The sequence below is a fragment of the Mauremys reevesii genome, linkage group 15, assembly GCF_016161935.1.
Source record: "Mauremys reevesii isolate NIE-2019 linkage group 15, ASM1616193v1, whole genome shotgun sequence".
Classification (NCBI taxonomy): Eukaryota; Metazoa; Chordata; order Testudines; family Geoemydidae; genus Mauremys; species Mauremys reevesii.
Window position 1 is genome coordinate 7,029,189 of NC_052637.1, and position 17,515 is coordinate 7,046,703.

Here is a 17,515-nt window from a genome sequence, read left to right on the forward strand (position 1 = left end):
TGGCCTCTCCAGTCCCCAGCACACGTCCCCACCACTTGAACTTCAGGAGGAATTGCCATTGTTTCGGAGGCCAAACACCAGAGTGGGACTTGACACACACTGTGCCAGCAGGTCCACAAATGCTTACTAGACAGATTAGAATAGAGATCACAACTCTAGTGCTCTCTTCCTGGCTCCATTGTGCAGTGGTGGGTAGTGACATGTAACCAGATTGTACATATTTCATACTTTCATCTCAAAAGACAGTAGAAATGAGTGGCTAGTGCCTGGGCTTTCCACATTGGAGACCTGGTTCTCTTCCCAATTCCACCTGAAGTGACCTTGCGCAGCTTCCCAATTACCTTGTAAACTTGGGAAGAAAGTGTCTGATACTTCTCTGATTTCTAGGGCTGGGGGAATGGGGTTTTATTAATGATAAATTTTGTGATCAGGGGCAGCACTGGGGGGCTATAGCCACCCCAAAAGTTCCCTTACCCCCCCCCCATAGCCACCCCTCCCAGTGCAAAGGTGAAATGGGCTGAAGATGAGCTGGTGCTAGAGCCATGCAGTCGTGCCCACTCCCCAGCACAGGGCCAGGCTCCGGGGTGCAGTGTGTCCCTGGGGGGCTGCTTGTGTAGCTGAAGCCCCACCAGCTCCGGCAGGAGAACAAGGATGGAGTGAGTGGGCCACGAGGGTGAACAAGCAGATGCTGGTATCCGAACTCAGTGAGTGGGAGGCGGGAGCCTCTCTGGGCTGGGCAGGGGGGCTGGGGAAGGGACCTGGATGGGGGGGGATTGGGGGATCAGGAAGGGAGATGAGGGGTGATCAAGGGGGCTAGGGGAGGGGAGCTGGTTGGGGGTGATTAGGAGGTTTAGGAGGGGGGAGCTGGGTGGGGGGGCAATCAGGACCTTCTTGCGTTGACTGTACTCACTCTAAGTCCCTAGTCCAGCAGAGGACCTGCCACTGATGGTGAGTACTATAATTATTCACCCGTATTTTATTTTAAATTTGTATTGCTGTATAAAATGACATTTTCAGTAGTGATACCACAGTTTTAACAGGTATTTCACAGTAATTATTCCTGATTTTTTTTTCTTAATATGTGTGTGTGTATATATCTGTTATCAGAAAGATGAATCATAACGGTAAGATGGAGAGCTCATGGGTACTAAGCATTGTTTTCTTTCACACTCTGATACTAAAATAAGCTACAAACAGCTTGAAAGTTTTTAGTATGTTTTTATATACACAACATGTTAGGCTGCAAGAGTTCCAACCTCTGTAACAATTAAATACAAAATTAAAACTAGTGCAATAGCTATTTTTATATATCTCACTTTGCGTATTTTGAAAGGGTGACTTTATGGATATATGTACTGTTTCAGGTCCATTGCAAGAACAGTGCTGCTACGGTTAAAGGCTCTGTACCAGTTCTATTTTATACATCTCAGCCATTAGGATCTTACCTTTTAGGCACAGATATTTGCTCCAGGCTCCATTCTGGGACTGAAGAACCTGAGCCCAAATTATATTTTTGGTACAGGGGGTTTTTTTTGTTGTTTGTTTTTTTTTTAAAAGGCTTTCTCTGCTTTTAGAGGTTTGTAAATGCAAAAACAAGAGATAAATGAATTCATTTCTGTACTCTTCTGTAAAAAACAAGTTTATTTTTTTAAAAATACGGAGCCCGAGTCTCATTTAAACAAAGGCCTTTTTTACGCAACTCAATCGGCATAAAGGGGCCTTGATTTGCGAGGAATTGATATTTATGCCCATTATAAGGGCTCACTTTATACAGCCAAAGCTGTGTAAAAGGGCCCTTCATGTTTGTCGGCCTGAGTCCCTAAATGTTTTCATGTCATTTGACCGTCATGTGGACTGGTACACAGGAATCGCTACTTTTTAAAGCAGTACCCTAGTAACAACTTCTGCCCTTGGATACTGATGCGCTCCCCCCTTTGAATTAAATGGGTGGAACAAGAATCTATCCACAGTCCAACTTTGACCCTTAATAATAGGCCTTTATACACCTATAGCTATTTGCCAAATCCATGGCCCCACCCTGTTCAGGCACCCCTGACTGGAGACTAATAAAGATACTTATGAAAACTGAATTTACATGTTTATTCCACACCTATGCAAACATACCTAGGTAATGCTAAAGTAAAAACTTCATACATACAGGGGAAAGGATCTCTGAAGGGGAAGGAAGAGGGAATTCACAAGCACATACACCCAAGAGGCTCTCACAGCTGGGTGTACGTGCAACTGTCATTGTGTGTAATCTTCCGTGGGGTGGAGTGCCTGGGGTACTGCTGCAGGCCCAGAAGATATGTGGAGGCCAGTATAGGGAGGTCCTGGAATGCAGTTCTCTATGGGCTGCAGGGGGAGGCGAGCACGGATGTGTTCGGCCTGAAGTTCGATCAGAGACCGCAGCATGTCTGTCTGCTCCCGGAGCAACGTGATCATCTCTTGCTGCCCGTTCCTCCTGTCCTCGCTATCCCGCTGCATTTTGTCATTGATCATTATCCTCCAAGCCCGCTGCTCGCGCTCCGAAGCGCGGGAGGCTCGCAGGACCTCCTGAAACATGTCTTCCCTTGTCCTCTTCTTCCTCCTCCTCACCTGGCCCAGCCGCTCCTCTGGGGTGGGCGGAGAGGCCCTCAAGGCCGCATTTGCAGCTGCTAAAGAAACAATGGACAGAGGTACCATTGCCAGTGATTTACTCCCCTTGATCGAAACAAGTTACATGCACAACATGCTCACTTCCCCGTGAGACTCAGAGCACGGTGGCAGCCCCACCCATGGCGAGTATGGCCGGGGGTGAGGTGGGAGTTGGGACAATAAGGAGGGGGTAGCACTGGGGCATCAGTACCAGCGGATAGGGCTATTGTACGGCAGACTGGCCCCATTTCCACAGGCGGTGGAGACTGTAGCTGATCTCTCACTCCTGAGGGAACAGCTCCTGGCTGCAGACCGGGTCGGTATGCTGCTAGCCTGCACACTGCAATGGTGCCTGATGAAGTAATTTCTGAGTGGTGTGGCAAAGCGTCCTCCCATAGGGAAAGAAACAAGGCAGCCCTCCCAAGAAACCTTCGGCAGAGGATTGCAGAGTACCTCCCAGGAAAGTTTCCTAGAGATCTCTATGGAGGATTCACAGAACATCCTGGTGTGAACAAACTATTCTGCAGGGCTCCCCTCTGCCTAGTTGTACAGAAGAATGAGAAGCAGATAGCAACTGTACCCATATGGGTTATTTCACTTCCTCTTCTAGCCTATTAAAAAAAAGCTGTACCTGAGCAGATGTGTCTCTGCAGTATTGAAGCAAACTGAGTACTTACCAGAGGTTCCCTCCCCTGCATCAGGCTCACCGGGGCTGGACTGCTGGGACTGGCTAGACTGCTCAGGAGTCAAAAAGAAGTCCTGGCTCGCCACGCCACCAGATCCCCCTGTCGCCTGTCCCCCATACTCCTCCTCTTCCTCGTCCTCCTCTTCCTTGATCATCACCTCGATCTCAGGGCTCACCCCTGTGGCCTGTGACTCCAGGTCCCCCAAAGTATCCACAGGATGCTTGGCGGTGGAGGTGGAGTCGCTGTCGAGGATGGCATGCAGCTCCTTGTAGAAGCGGCACGTCTGCGGCTCCGCACCGGAGCGGCTATTTGCCTCCTTTGCCTTCTGGTACGCCTGCCGCAGCTCCTTGATTTTCACGCGGCACTGCTGTGGGTCCCTGTCGTAGCCCTTCTCCTCCATGCCCCGAGCAATCTGGCTGTAGACGTCGAAGTTCCGACGGCTGTTTCGGAGCTGTGCCTGCACGTCCCCCTGTCCCCACAGGCCCAGGAGATCCACCACCTCCGGCGTGCTCCAGGCAGGAGCCCTTCTGCCGCGCGGAGCCGGCATGCTGAGCTGGGAAGTTGCTAGGTGAGCTCTCCACGCTGAGCAAACAGGAAGAGCAATTTCAAAAATTCCCAGGCTTTAAAAGGGGAGGGGTATGTACCTGGCTGCCAAGCAGCGGAGTTCAAAATGGTGACCAGAGAAGTCACTGTGGGGCATTATGGGACACCTCCTGGAGGCCACTGAAGTTGACATAAGCAATGCAGTGTTTACACTGACACTGTGTCACCCTAAGTGCTATGCCTCTTGGTGAGGTGGATTTATTAGGCTGGCATAGTGGGTGAGTTAAAGCAGTGGGAAGAACACTGTATTGTAGACATCTCCGTAGTGAGGCAGCTTATGTCGACCTAACTCTGTAGCATACGCAAAGCCTCAGAAACTGGGTTCTACCTCCACATTCCATCCAAACACTCATAGGGAAGTAAAGTCAGGGAGGAAACTCCTGACAGCTAACGGGATGGGTGGGAAGCCATGACTGATATTTGCCCTGATGCCACAAAACCTGCTGACTGCAGCCGTGACCTGCGTGGGACAGGGCAGAACTGAGGGCTCTTGCTCACAGCACATTTCTGGGAGTCGAGGCTTTTTCCTTCACTCACCAGATGGTTTCCCTGTCAGTTGCATGTACTCCTCACCTGTTTGGGTGCCTCTCAGGATCTCCCTTTCCTTGGAGGCCTGGAGATCCCACGGTTCTTCCCCTCGTTCCAACCCAGTGATCAGGTCAGGTTTGGGAATGGGGAATCCTGTGCAGGGGATAAAATCAGGCAAGATCAGGGCGCGTGGAGTCTTAGTAGAGTATCTGTCACAAGGAACACTCCCTGAGATTAACCTGACCCTACATGGGACTGTGGTAACTCCGACCCCTTGGGAGCAGCAGATATCTGGGGGCAGGAGGTGTTGTCACACCCTCACTAGGAGTTCTCAGGCTAGGTGCAACTCTGGGGGACTTGCTGACACACACAGCTAAGATGTTAAACTTCTACCTATTTCCAAGCCTGCAGCATCGAGAGCCCTTCCCATGGATGGAGCTAGTCCCAGGAAGGAAGGTGAATGGTGTGTGAAGGAGAAATAATACAGGCAGGACAATACCCTGCTTCTGGCCCCTTGAAAGCTGGGGAGATGGAGATTAATTAGCCTGTCCATTAGGTTTGACTCCCCTGTTCCCTTCAAGGGGAGATGGAGATGAAAGTGTCTCTCACACTGGAGCTGTGGACTATGCGACCCATTCTCCCCAAATCCAACTGAGCAGGGAAGAACCTGACCAGATTCAGACACGCAGACCCCACGGCTTCTAATAGCTGAGGGTACAGGAATCCCTTACCCAGCAAGGTCACCGTTTCATAATTCTCCTGCATGATGTCCCTGTAAAGGGCTCTCTGCCCAGACTCCAGCAGAGCCCTCTGCCCCTTACTGAATTACACAGCCACCTCCTTGAAGGTCACTGAACCCCGAAACAACATCAGCTTCCCCACTCAGTGCCTGCCAACTAATCCTGTCCCAAGCAGGGGACAAGGACAGGAATCCCAAGACCTTCATATTTCATGGTAGCCTCTGACTAGTGGGTTCAGGCTTCAGCACTGAGAATCTGGTCAGTTTTCCCAGCCCTGTCCATGGGGGTGTTTCCTAGGGTTACCATACGCCTGGATTTTCCCAGACATGACCTCTTTTTTGGACCTCTGATCTCCATCCGGGCATATTTTTGAAATATGAACAAATATCCGTGATTTTTCCTTGCTCATCCTTTTTCCAGCACTGAATCTGGCGTACGCTAACAGCGGCATGTGTGTTCACTGGTTTTCTCATCCTTACTTCTGTGCTGCTGCTGGCAGTGGCGCTGCCTTCAGAGCTAGCGGACAGCAGCGGCTGCTGGCAGGGCACCCAGCCCTGAAAGCAGTGCCTCCACCAGCAGCAGTCCAAAAATAAGGGTGTCATGATATTGACTACTGAGTTGTTGAAAGGGATCCTGCTTGTGCAGCTCAACTTCAGGCACACATCTGGCAAAGACATTCACGGCTACTTGCTGAGCAATCAACCACTGCTGAGAAAGGTACACTCTACAGAGACACATGCATGGGCACAACAGGAAGACACGCAGTAGGAAAGGACTGACTGCATGCAAAGAGGTACATTTAAATTTGATTTACATTTATTTTTGAGGCCATTACGCTTGTTATTTATAAATGTTAGATATTCAAAGTGGAAAGAAACTGTACAGTAAAAACAGAACTCCCTCCACCCCCCTGTTTGGGAACTTGAAATATAGTAACCACAGTGTTTCCTCTTTCAGAAATGGGGGAATGTTCACTCCCTGCCAATGGGCCTGTTCTGAAAATCAGGCCCAGGCTGAACATGTCCCAGCACTTTATCACACCGTGTCCCCTCCCTGCCTCCCCCTGTGTATTTCCTGCCCCTCCCCATCCACAACAACCCCCCTGCAGCTTCCTGAAAATCCCCTACCTGAGCTGGCTCCACCACAGCCACTTCCCTTCCCTGTTTCCTAGGAGGATGGGACGATTAGAAGCGAAACGTGGACGTGATTCCTCAGCCTGTCAGGGCGAGAGGGGAGGTTGCAGAAGAGGTTTGAGTCCATTTCACACCCTGATTCCCCCCAGGCTCTTTCCCTGAAGACAGACGCTCTGGATTCTGCCATGCTGGAAAAACACTTAGCCTAAAAAACCCTCTGTCACTTTATTACAACACAGACCCGGCCCCTCCCACCAGCACTGAACCCACCAGGAGACTTTTAACCCCCCGTCCCCTCCACCATGGACAGAGTCTCTAAGACAAATGCTAGAAAAGAGCAGAATCAAAGGAGCCACTTTGGGAGGTTCCCCCCAACATTGGCCCCAAAGGCAGCAGCGTACCCCCAGCACCGTGGGGACTTGGCCGGGGCAAAACCTGGCTTCTCCTCTGTCAGCTCTTCTCCTTGTGCCCAGGAGAGTCAGTCTGCCCAGGGGGTGCAGGGAATGGATCCAGGCAGGGCTGGGAACCTCCCTCCCCACTTCTTGCTCCTGCTGCTCCTTTTGGTCTCACCATTCACCTTCCAGTCTCCTTCCCTCTGCCTGGGAGAACTGGGGGCTGTCCCGTTCCCATGGGCATTGGCTCTCCTATCTGAGAGTGGGCATGGGTCTGAGGGCGGCAGCTCTGGGAGCCACAGACATATAGGGAGCCCCTTCCCTTCCAGTACAAACTCACCAGCAGAGTCACTGTCCTGCCCGGCCCCAGCCCTTTCCCCCACCTCTCTCTCCTCACCTGCTCAGGAGCCGATGTTGGCAGAGCCCAGGACTGCCCCAGGGTGCTAGTTCCAGGCGCTGCGGAAAGTCCCCACCTGGGCTGGGCACAGAGGGAGCTATAATGACAGTCGCTCCCTGACACAGACCCCTGCTGGGGGGGGAGCAGCTGCTCAGTCTAGGCTCCCAGATCACAAGGAAGGAGGCAGCAGCATCTAGTATTTTCCCCAGGAATTGAAATTTGGGGGGTGTTCAAGTTTACAGGAAGGATGAAGGCCAAGGGGTGAGACCGTGAGGGCAAAGGTGGACTGATCGTGAAACATTTTTTTCATTTTATTAGATTTAACTCATGTTGTAAAAATCAAACAAATAAAAATTGGCTACTCAAGCCTTCTATGAAGCACGACATCTACATCCTTCTTCGTTTCTTGCTATAATTTTGCACAAGTCTGTTAAATAACTTCTTGAATGAAATGCGTTCATCTTTGGTGGCTTCTTGTGTGGACGGATCTTCCAGGCCTTCAAGTGATATGCTCATTAGTTTATTCACATGAACAGGCAGAAGGCGACTGCTTCAGAACATAAAATTCTATTCTATGATGAAAAAGAACCCTCATCTGTAGCTGTTGTGACAGGGAGTAGCAAAAGATTAATACTTCTTTCATCCCAGGAAACATAACACAAAGATCAGGTCAAGCCACTAGTGATGATAAAAAAAGAAGTTGAAGTGAAATCTTCATTCATTCGTCATATGACATTCCATTCTGTGTTCAAATTCTCTATTCTGTCCTGATCGCATCTCAGCCCCATTTCTGGTAGTGCCTCACTCCACTCAACTGTCAGTGTTTTATAAGATAGGCATCTGTAAAAGGTTGAGTGGAATCCAGAAGTCTCTGTTGTAGATTTGTAAGAATCAAGTCTGTGCACTTTTTCAGCTGGCTTAACAAATACTACTACTCCTCATCACTTAAGGATTCAACATAAGTGCCTTCATTAGTCAACTTCTGGACTGAAGTCTTTGTTTCTTTCAGTACATTTTCAATGGATCTCTCTGACTGATCCAAGTATAGCTTCTATTGCTAGACAAAGATCTACTGCTGTTGTAGCAGATGCCTAGATGACATTGTTTAATGACCCAAGTGGTTTTAACAGTAGACTTACAAGAGAGAGAACGGTGATTGTCTTCTCTGAACGTAGTAGCAAAAGTAGTCCACCCGCCTCACTACTCAGATCCATCCTATTGTGGTAGATGCTTTCCAAAGCCAGTAATAATGGTTGAAGTAATTTTAAGACAACAGCCAAGGATCACTCATGAGAAAACCAGTGGGATTTCCCAGGTTGGACTAATCTGAGCTTCAGTCCCGGAGCATCTTCTAGTTATTTCAAGACGTTCAGTATTTTTGGACTCTTGTTGAAAAAGAGTATAACAAAGACATTAAATTTATGCCTTTTAAAATGTCTTTTGAAGATTCTGCAGCTCGCACTAGTGCTAGTTGAGTAGATCGTAGAATCACTGGTCTGGAAGGAACCTCAAGAGGTCATCTAGTCCGGTCCCCTGCATTCAAGGCAGGACTAGAGTATTATCTAGACTATTCCTGACAGTTGTTTGTCTAACCTTCTCTTCAAAACCTCCAGTGAAGGTGATTCTACAACCTCTCTAGGCAATTTAAAGGTAATAATAATTGGAGATATACCTATCTCCTAGAACTGGAAGGGACCTTGAAAGGTCATTGAGTCCAGCCCACTGCCTTCACTAGCAGGACCAATTTTTGCCCCAGATCCCTAAGTGGCCCCCTCAAGGATTGAACTCATAACCCTGGGTTTAGCAGGCCAATGCTCAAACCACTGAGCTATCCCTCCTCCCCAGTGCTCAACTACCCCAGCAGTTAGGAAGTTTTTCCTGATGTGCAACCTAAAACTTCCCTTGCTGCAATTTCAGCCCATTGTTTTTTATATTATCCTCAGAGGTTAACAACAACATTTTTTCTCCCTCCTCCTTGTAACAACCTTTTATGTACTTGAAAACTGTTATGTCCCCTCTCAGTCTTCTCTTTTCCAGACTAAACAAACCCAGGTTTTTCAATCTTCCTTCATAGGTCATGTTTTCTAGACCTTTAATCAGTTTTTTGCCTCTCTCTCTGAACTTTCTCCAATTTGTCCACATTTTTCCTGAAATGCGGTGCCCAGAACTGGACACAATACTCCAGCTGAGGCCATATCAGTACAAAATAGAGCAGAAGAATGTCTTCTGTCTTGCTTACAATACTTGTGTTTATACATCCCAGAATATTTGCTTTTTTTGCAACAGTGTTACACTGTTGACTCATACTTAGCTTGTGATCCCCTATGAACCCCAGATCACTTTCCACAGTACTCCTTCCTAAGCAGTCATTTCCCATTTTGTATGTGTGCAATTGATTATTCCTTCCCAAATGGAGTACTTTGCATTGATCCTTATTGAATTTCATCCTATTTACTTCAGACCATTTCTCCAAAATTTTCCAGATGATTTAGAATTTTAATCCTAGCCTCCAAAGCACTTGCAACTGCACCCAGCTTGGTATGGTCTGCAAACTTTATAAGTGCACTCTCTATGCCCTTATCATCATCAGTGATATGATGTTCGAACAAAACCAGACCCAGGAGCAATCCCTGTGGAACCCTGCTCGATATACCCTTCCAGCTTGCCCGTGAACCACTGATAACTTCTCTCTGGGAACAATTATCCAACCAGTTATGCACCCACCCTATAGAAGTTCCATCTAAGTTATATTTCCCTAGTTTGTCTATGAGAAGGTCATAACAAAAGCCTTACTAAAGTCAAGATATACCAACTACCACTTTCCCCCTATCCACAGGGCTTGTTATCCTGTTAAAAAAAGCTATTAGGTTGGTTTGACATGCTTTGTTCTTGAAAAATCCATGTTGTTACTTATTTATTATCTCCTAGTTGTTTTCAAATTGATTCCTTAATTATTTGCTCCATTATCTTTCTGGGTACTGAAGATAAGATGGCCTCTGCAGTGTGTATAGGAAAGCTTAGGGATACACTTTTCTCTGAGCAAAGCTCGTACTCCACCATGTCTTCCAGGGAAATTTGCAGCTCCATCAAATGTACAAGCAGGCATCAGTTTGGGATCCAATTGACAAGCATTTAACTCTTCTAAGATGTGGGTTGTCACAGATGCAGCCAATGTGTCTTCTATAACCTGAACATTTAGAGATGTATCTATTGGGCTACCACTAACCTGATAATGTAAACAATGACTTAATGCCCATTTGCACGGGTGCATTCATCAGCCATGTATGCAAATGTTTTAAGGTGATGAAAGAGTTCTTCATTTTTTCCAAATGCTGAGAGAGTCTTTCACTGTTGCACTGCATGCTTCTAACCAGTCAGCTGAGTTTCTAGCAGAAAGACAGCAAGCATCTGACAATCTTGTTTGGAACCAGTATCCAATTTCAGGGCTAACACCTTACAACGCACTTAACACTGGCCTCCGGCTTGTAGTGTGTGTTATCTCTTGCTTAAATAGGAAGTATGGAGTGGCAGCCATGTTTGTTCGCATGAACCATGTTGTGTCTCCAGCATTCCTTAACTGGCTTTGACGGTGACCGACAAACATGGGGATTTAGGTTGTGGAGACAGTTTCTTCAGTAGGTAGCTGTATTTGTGCTTCAGGCTGTTTGGATGTGGAAACACCACTTGAACCTTCAGGTGACATGTTGATATATTCTTGGTAGGTTCGTCATCTTGGTTGGTTTGACCACTGAAGTGGGTGATGGGAGAGTTGGGGGCCACGGGAGGAAGTGTAGGGAAATCCCTGGAAGCATCTGATCCAGGAAGCTTAACTAATTCTAGGGCTCTAATATCATGAGCAGAGAAAGGGTATGTCTACACTACCCCTGTTACAGTGCAGCAGCGCTGTGATGTGGGCAGTATAGACTGGCTTTTATCACCAGGGGAGAGCTGTCCCAGCGATAAAAAAAACCCCATCCGTAACGAGCGGTGGTAGCTTTATCGCCAGGAGCGAGGCTCCCGGCAATAAAGCACTATCTATACTGGCGCTTTTCAGCGCTAAAACTTTTGTCGTGGGGGGGGGGCGGGGGTTCACACCCCTGAATGAAAAGTTTTAGCACTGAAAGCAGCAGTGTAGACATAGTCAAAGACACAGACACCAGCTTCCTCCGCCTTAGGGTACGTCTTCACTGGCAACGTTCAAGAGCTGCTGCGGCAGTGCTTTAACGTGGCTTGGCTAGTCGCGGAATAGACTATCCAGAAGGGGCGTAGCTCCCAGCACTGGTGCACAGTCTGTACTGGCACGTCACAGCGCTAAAACCTGCAGCGCTTGGGATGGTGTTTTTTCACACCCATGAGCGAGAATACAGCCCTGCAGCTAAGTGCCAGTGTAGACAAGCCCTTAGCAATAACCAGCTTTCCCCCCTCCACCCCCTTATGACTGAGCCTCCCTGACTTGGGGTTGTCTTGGCAACCCCAATGGACAGTTCAGCAGCTGCAGATGTCATTTGCCCACCTGGACTCACACCAGAACAGAACCAGTTTGAACTGATATTTTTAACTGAAACCAGACTAAAACCCTTTTTTTCCTCTTACTCAGTTAATTTGAATAGAACGGGGGGTAGGGGGGGATGCCAGTTAAAATAAAGTTTCAGCAATTTTTCAGCTCAATAATTGACAAAAATGAAAGAAAAGCTACGCTGATCTTTCTTTCATTATAAAAACAAACCAACACACTGGCATGTGATCGCTACCAGAATGGCACGCCTCAGTAGAAGAAGAGAAGGGGGCAGCCAACAGGAGCAGGGAGGGAGATGACAGAAGTGGGGGCTCCCTGGTCCCAGAAGTTAACAATAACTCTTCAGGCCCCAGGAGAAAGGCTGTTCAACTCTTGTCCCTCGTAGACAGGACTTCTCTCACCCCCTGGTGCAGCTCCTTCCTCCAATTGCCCCACCTGACACAGGCCCCAGGCCTAGGGTGACCAGACAGCAAGTGTGAAAAATCAGGACAGGGGGTGGGGGTGGGGGGGTAATAGGAGCCTATATAAGAAAAAGACCCAAAAATCACAACTGTCCCTATAAAATTGGGACATCTGGTCACGCTACCCAGGCCCCAAATTCAGTTCTCCACTGAAGCAAGCTGCCGGGGCCCCCCTTCTGGGGCACTGCCTAGTAACGAAACCATTTTGGGGTGTATTGAAGCAGGAACTGAACACACCGACTGCCAGTGAACCAAACCCCAATTACACCCCTTGTGGTTTGCAGTGACTCTGGTTTGATACTGAATCCTGTGCAGAAATCAGACCAGCACCTGTTCAGTCCTGTCAACTCAGGAGTCAGACCCCCCCCCCCCAACAATGAGATTGTCTTTAAACTGGAAACAGACTGTGGAGTGGAGGGGGGGGGGGGAAGGGGCTTGATGTGGATATTTACCTTGTAAATTTTCAGCCCTTCTAGGAAGTCTCCTGCCCACTAACCCCTCGGTTTGTTTGACCACGGGGCGCACAGGCTGCTGGGCGGAGCAGCCCGTCAATCTCTCCTACCCCATGGGGCAGGGGAGCTGCCTTGTGTCCCCCCCCAGCCTCCTCTTGCTCCGAGTCTCCTCCAGCTTCCCCACATCCCCCTTCCCCTCGCAGTGACCCCCTCACATCTTCCCTCCATTCCAGCCTCGTTCCGCTCCGCCCCCGAATCGCCCCCATCCTCCCTTCAGCGCAACCACCGCCCCCTGCCCACATCCTGCCCCCGCCTCCCTGTTCCCCCCTCCCCCACACCCCACGTGTCGCTCCCCGCCCTGCACACAATGGGACTTGGGGGCCATCTTCCCTAGATACACAACACAGGGACTCGCAGCCAGCTCCGCGGGGAGCAGCCTGGGGCCAAACCTCCCCCTGCAGCCCGGGGGGGCCGGGGGGGGGGCGGGTCTCTCTCACCTTCCCTCCGAGCGGGGCCCCCCGGGGCAGGGGCCGGGCCGGGCTGGGGGCTCTGCCCTGGGAGAGGCTCCTGGGGGGGGAGCAGCGGGAAGGGCCCTGCTGGAGATTCCCCGCTCCCGGCTGCAGCCAGGGCTCCGGGCTCCCAGCACCAGCCGCCCCCCGGGGCTCGGGGATCTCGCCAGGACCCAGCGGCCGCGACTCACCCCAAAGCCCGGGCCGGAGCAGGCCTGGCAGGAGGCGGGGAATCCCTGAGCCAACCATTCCGGAGACTCCGTGGGGCCAGCTCATCCAAAGAAATACACTGAGCCTCTCTCCGCTGTCTGATTGGCGCTCTCACCTGCCTATCACACTTCCCTGCTCTCTGATTGGTATTCCAGGGAACGCCCCGCCTTCTCTTTATTACACTTCAGCCAGCCCAGGCCGGGGGGGAGGGGGCTTCCGCCCGAGGAGGATGTTTAAAGGTGCGTTCGCCCCTGATCGATGATTGGCCCAACGCGAAGAGCAAAGGGGGCTGTGATTGGAGGTCAGACCAGGTTACCCCCCCCTTCCTTTGTTAGGCTAGGCCTGGGTCACGTGAGTGGGGGCGTCTTGGATCCTTCCCGTATCAGCCTGGGATGATGGTCGGGATCTGCCCCAGGCCAGCAGCGTCAGAGCGGTGGGGTGGCAGGTTTGGAGGGTGGCTATGGGGAGGCCAATAAGGCAAATTTTGGGGGGGGCCATGGCTCCCACAAGCCCCCTCTGTCAGCGAAGCAAAAAATCCGTGGGTTGGGGTAAAGGGAAACAAGCTAAAGCCAAGAGGCCATGACTATAAAGCTCACCTTTACTAAGTGCTGTTTGTATTTGCAGGCACGTCCCAGCCCTTTTTGCTGACCAAGCCAGTGTGTTCCCAGCCCTAGAAGGCAATCAAATATTGCATGTATGTCTTTGCTGCCCGTTTTACAAATAAGTTAAAAAGAAGTTGTGTAAGATCACTGAAATCAAACTATCAGAGGGGTAGCCGTGTTAGTCTGGAACTGTAAAAGCAGCAAAGAATCCTGTGGCACCTTATAGACTAACAGACGTTTGGGAGCATGAGCTTTCGTGGGTGAATACCCACTTCATCGGCTGCTGCTTTGAAATCAAAATGGGGAGTAGGATCATGGTCTCCAACAGGGAAGCCCCAGGTCTTAGCTAGTCAGCTCCACTGTCTTTAGTCTGAAAGCATCAGATATGTGTGTTTTGGTTCTCCTGTCGCTAGCTGCTAGACTATACTGGAGCTGGGAGTCCTGATGACAAATGTTCTACTGCTGACTAGCAAATACTTGTCTAACCCACTGGCAAAGTGGCAGCTGGTCCACACACAGCTATTCCCATAGCTGAAGTGGGGAGCATTCAGGGGGGATGTGCACAGACATGATTCAAATCCTGTAGCAGAACTATGGAGGGGAACTTTGTAGTTCAGTGTGGTTTGCATTTATTTTGTTTTTCTTTCTTGTTTTTGGAGTTCTTTAAAAAAATCTTTGTTTGTGGGAACCCAGATGACTGGGCTTGGGTTGCCAGAGGCTGTGGATTTTGGGGGGCTGCACTGCAGCCCATTTCATGCTAGAGGCAGGTAGTGGGGAGGTGCCTTATATCTGGAAGTGTCATACTTTTCACCCATCTTGTTTTAAGAGTGTTATCATGGGCAATGGAAAACAGATGTCCCCAGTACTGGGGCTGCAGCTGAGTCCTTGAGATATTTATGGCTCATTGGAAGGGAGACAGTTATTGGTGGGTCTCTGGAGATTTAATAAAGGACATAGTTAATGAACTGATCTGTTCCCCTTTGAAATCAGTGGAAAGATTCCCAATCACTTCAAAGGGGTTTGGATCAATCCCTAAGTGACTTGGTCAGTCACCCAGAGTGAAATTGACTCTCTACAGATAAAGCAAAGGGGGTAGGAAAGTGAAATCCACCCCATCCTGAGACCAGGACATAGGACTCCAGCATTAGAAGGCTGAATACAGCCCCTCTGTATCACTTGGTGGTGCTGGATTCCCTTCCATGGGGCACGGGCTGCTTCCAGGTTCGGGTTAAGTTAGGATGAGGTTGCACTGGCTCCCCAGGCTGTGAGGGGTTTCACCCAGAGGGGCAGAGCAGGAACTAGCACCCAGGATCCTTCATCCTGTGCTCAGGTCGATACAGCACAATTCCTCCTGAACAGAGCACAGACTCTGCTTAACCACAGGCCCAAGGGAGATAGGAGAGCTCATTAGGTACTGTACTGCCTGAATGTGCTAGAAACTCCTCAGTAGTTATAGGCTCCCTGGCAGTTAAAGTCAGTCCAGAAGTTGCCTTTTTAGTCAAGTCTTTCAACTTGTATCCTAAGCAATAAATTGTCTCATCTGAGTGTCTGGGTCCATCTGTGCTCAGTGATTTTACCTCTAATGACTTTAATCAGCAGGTGAATGGCCCCTTTTGTGCTGCAGCTGGTGCAGTGAGTGTGAAAGAGCAAAGATTGTATTCAGAGTTATCGTATGATGGTCCTGGTATGAAGGGTAAATATCAGCCTCTGTTATATAAACAGAGTGATATTCTATCTGGGGTCTCATTGCCAGGAGGATCAGCCTCACCCCCAGTTTAGGGGGAACAGACCCAAGAGTTATTTTATTATGCTGTCCTTCCCAGAGAGTTTCTGCTGCTTTTCTTCATGCCTGTATTTCCTCTTCCCCACATCCATTATTTTAAGCCAACAGAAGTGACATCCAGGAGCGGTGGGGAGGAGACTGGGGAGATGAAGTCCTCAGTCTGGGCCATTTGCAGCTCTTGGTGCCAATGTCATGATTCCCCGAATGCGCTGAACAGCAGCAGCCTTGGAGGGGAGAGGTCTCTGCACCCGATGCACAGAAAAAAGGAAAAACAAATTTGGGGCAGATACTGAGCTGGAAACTCCATCAAAGAAAATGAAAAGGGGCAAAATGGAGGAGGAGCATTGGGAAGAGGGTGGGAATTGCACCTGCTGACTGCAACTGCCTCTTCTCCACCTGGCCTCCGCTCCCTTTAGACCCTGGCTCACTCTGGTGCCTGTTTGTGGCCTGGCTACTACTCCTGTTCCCTTGCCAGCATCACTACTTCTAGCAAAGTCCTGGCACTCTGCAGGGGGCAGCCAGCACCAGGGCTCCTACACCCATACAAGGTCCAGGATAAACAGAGAACTCCCGTCTGACAGGCTCTCTGGCCATTTGTCCATTTCAGCTGCAGGAGGGATTGGGGCCTGGGGAGCAGCTTCCTGGAACCAGAAAGGAAGTTGCCGATTGTGGGAAGGAAGCACTGACTAGAGGTGCTCTTGGGGATGCAGGTAGTTACACAGGCTGCTCTGTAACTGGCCACATCTCCAGGACTTAGCAGTTGGCTGCGATCCACTGAAGTCAATGGACCCACACTCATTGCACCAGCTGAGAAACGGGTTCAGTGTTACTGCTATTGCATCACACTGGCTACCTTGTTGCAGCTATGTACGGTGAACTGGCCACTGAGCTGTAATTTAGCTACCCCAGGCCTTGATGATCCCTGGTAGCCAGATGCAGGGTCCTAGCTTTTAAAGTGAGCAGAGAGAAAATAAATCCTCACCCCTTACAGCGCAGGGAGGGTCAAATATATTCACAGTTTGGACTCCATCTTAGAGAGATTGACCCTTGGAGCAGCTCCCCTCCCATTAACCCCCCTGTGGCTACTCCAGCAATTACTGACTTCACGTACTTTAGTTCCCTTTAAATACAAGTTCCCAACTGGAAAGCAGGAAGATCAGCACCATGTGTCCAGCAGAGCTCCCAAGTCAGTGAATTAGTGGGAAGTTCACTATTTGCACTAATTTCAGCTGGGTTTTTTTTCTGTCATGCTTCAAAAGCAGGCAGCCTTTCATAGATACATGTGAGACAGACTCTTCTGCCAGCAAATATCCAGTACCAGTGACAAAGTAGGAGCTATAAACCCATGAGTTCAAATATCACAACACCAACCCAAGTAACTAGAGAAGTATTAGACACTTTCTTCTCCAGATTACAAGTTAATTGAGTGGTTGCACAAGGTCACTTCAGCTGGAACTGGGAAGAGAACCCAGGTCTCCAATATAGAAAGTCCAAGCAGGAGCCATGCATTCCTACTGCCTTTTGGGATGAATGCATACAATAGATATGATCTGGTTATCTGTCACTACCCACTACTGCACAGTGGAGCCAGGAAGAGAACTGTGGAGCTCTGATTGCTAATATTCTAATATAATAAGCATTTGTTATCTGCTGGCATAGTATTTGTCAAGTCTCCCTCTGGTGATTGGCCTCAGAAATAATGGCAATTTCTCCTGAAGTTCAAGCGGTGGGGACGTGTGCTGGGGACCCGGGAGGCCATACAACAAACCCTGCTGCTGTGGGAGTGGGGATTGTGTGGTTCTATTTAATAGATATTTTAGTGTTTTTAATAGTTTATTTACAGTAATTGCCTGACAATCAACAGAT

At 49.4% G+C, this 17,515-nt stretch overlaps 1 protein-coding gene across 3 annotated transcripts; it reads right to left on the minus strand.

Annotated features, from left to right (window-relative positions):
- Positions 1-2,081: 2,081 nt before the first annotated feature.
- Positions 2,082-13,365, minus strand: LOC120383973. Of its 3 annotated transcripts, none has more exons than XM_039502302.1 (5): positions 13,246-13,365; positions 6,322-6,410; positions 4,500-4,607; positions 3,315-3,905; positions 2,082-2,657 (listed from the first exon to the last, which is right to left on the minus strand). In XM_039502302.1, the coding sequence occupies exons 4-5, from the start codon at positions 3,868-3,870 to the stop codon at positions 2,248-2,250; spliced, it is 966 nt and encodes a 321-aa protein (XP_039358236.1). In that variant the 5' UTR covers positions 3,871-3,905; positions 4,500-4,607; positions 6,322-6,410; positions 13,246-13,365; the 3' UTR covers positions 2,082-2,247. The 3 variants fall into 3 exon arrangements, with proteins under 3 accessions (XP_039358236.1, XP_039358238.1, XP_039358237.1); XM_039502304.1 differs by lacking the exon at positions 13,246-13,365 and adding an exon at positions 13,043-13,092; XM_039502303.1 differs by lacking the exon at positions 13,246-13,365 and having other exon boundaries at positions 6,322-6,587.
- Between the last annotated feature and the right edge of the window lie 4,150 nt (positions 13,366-17,515).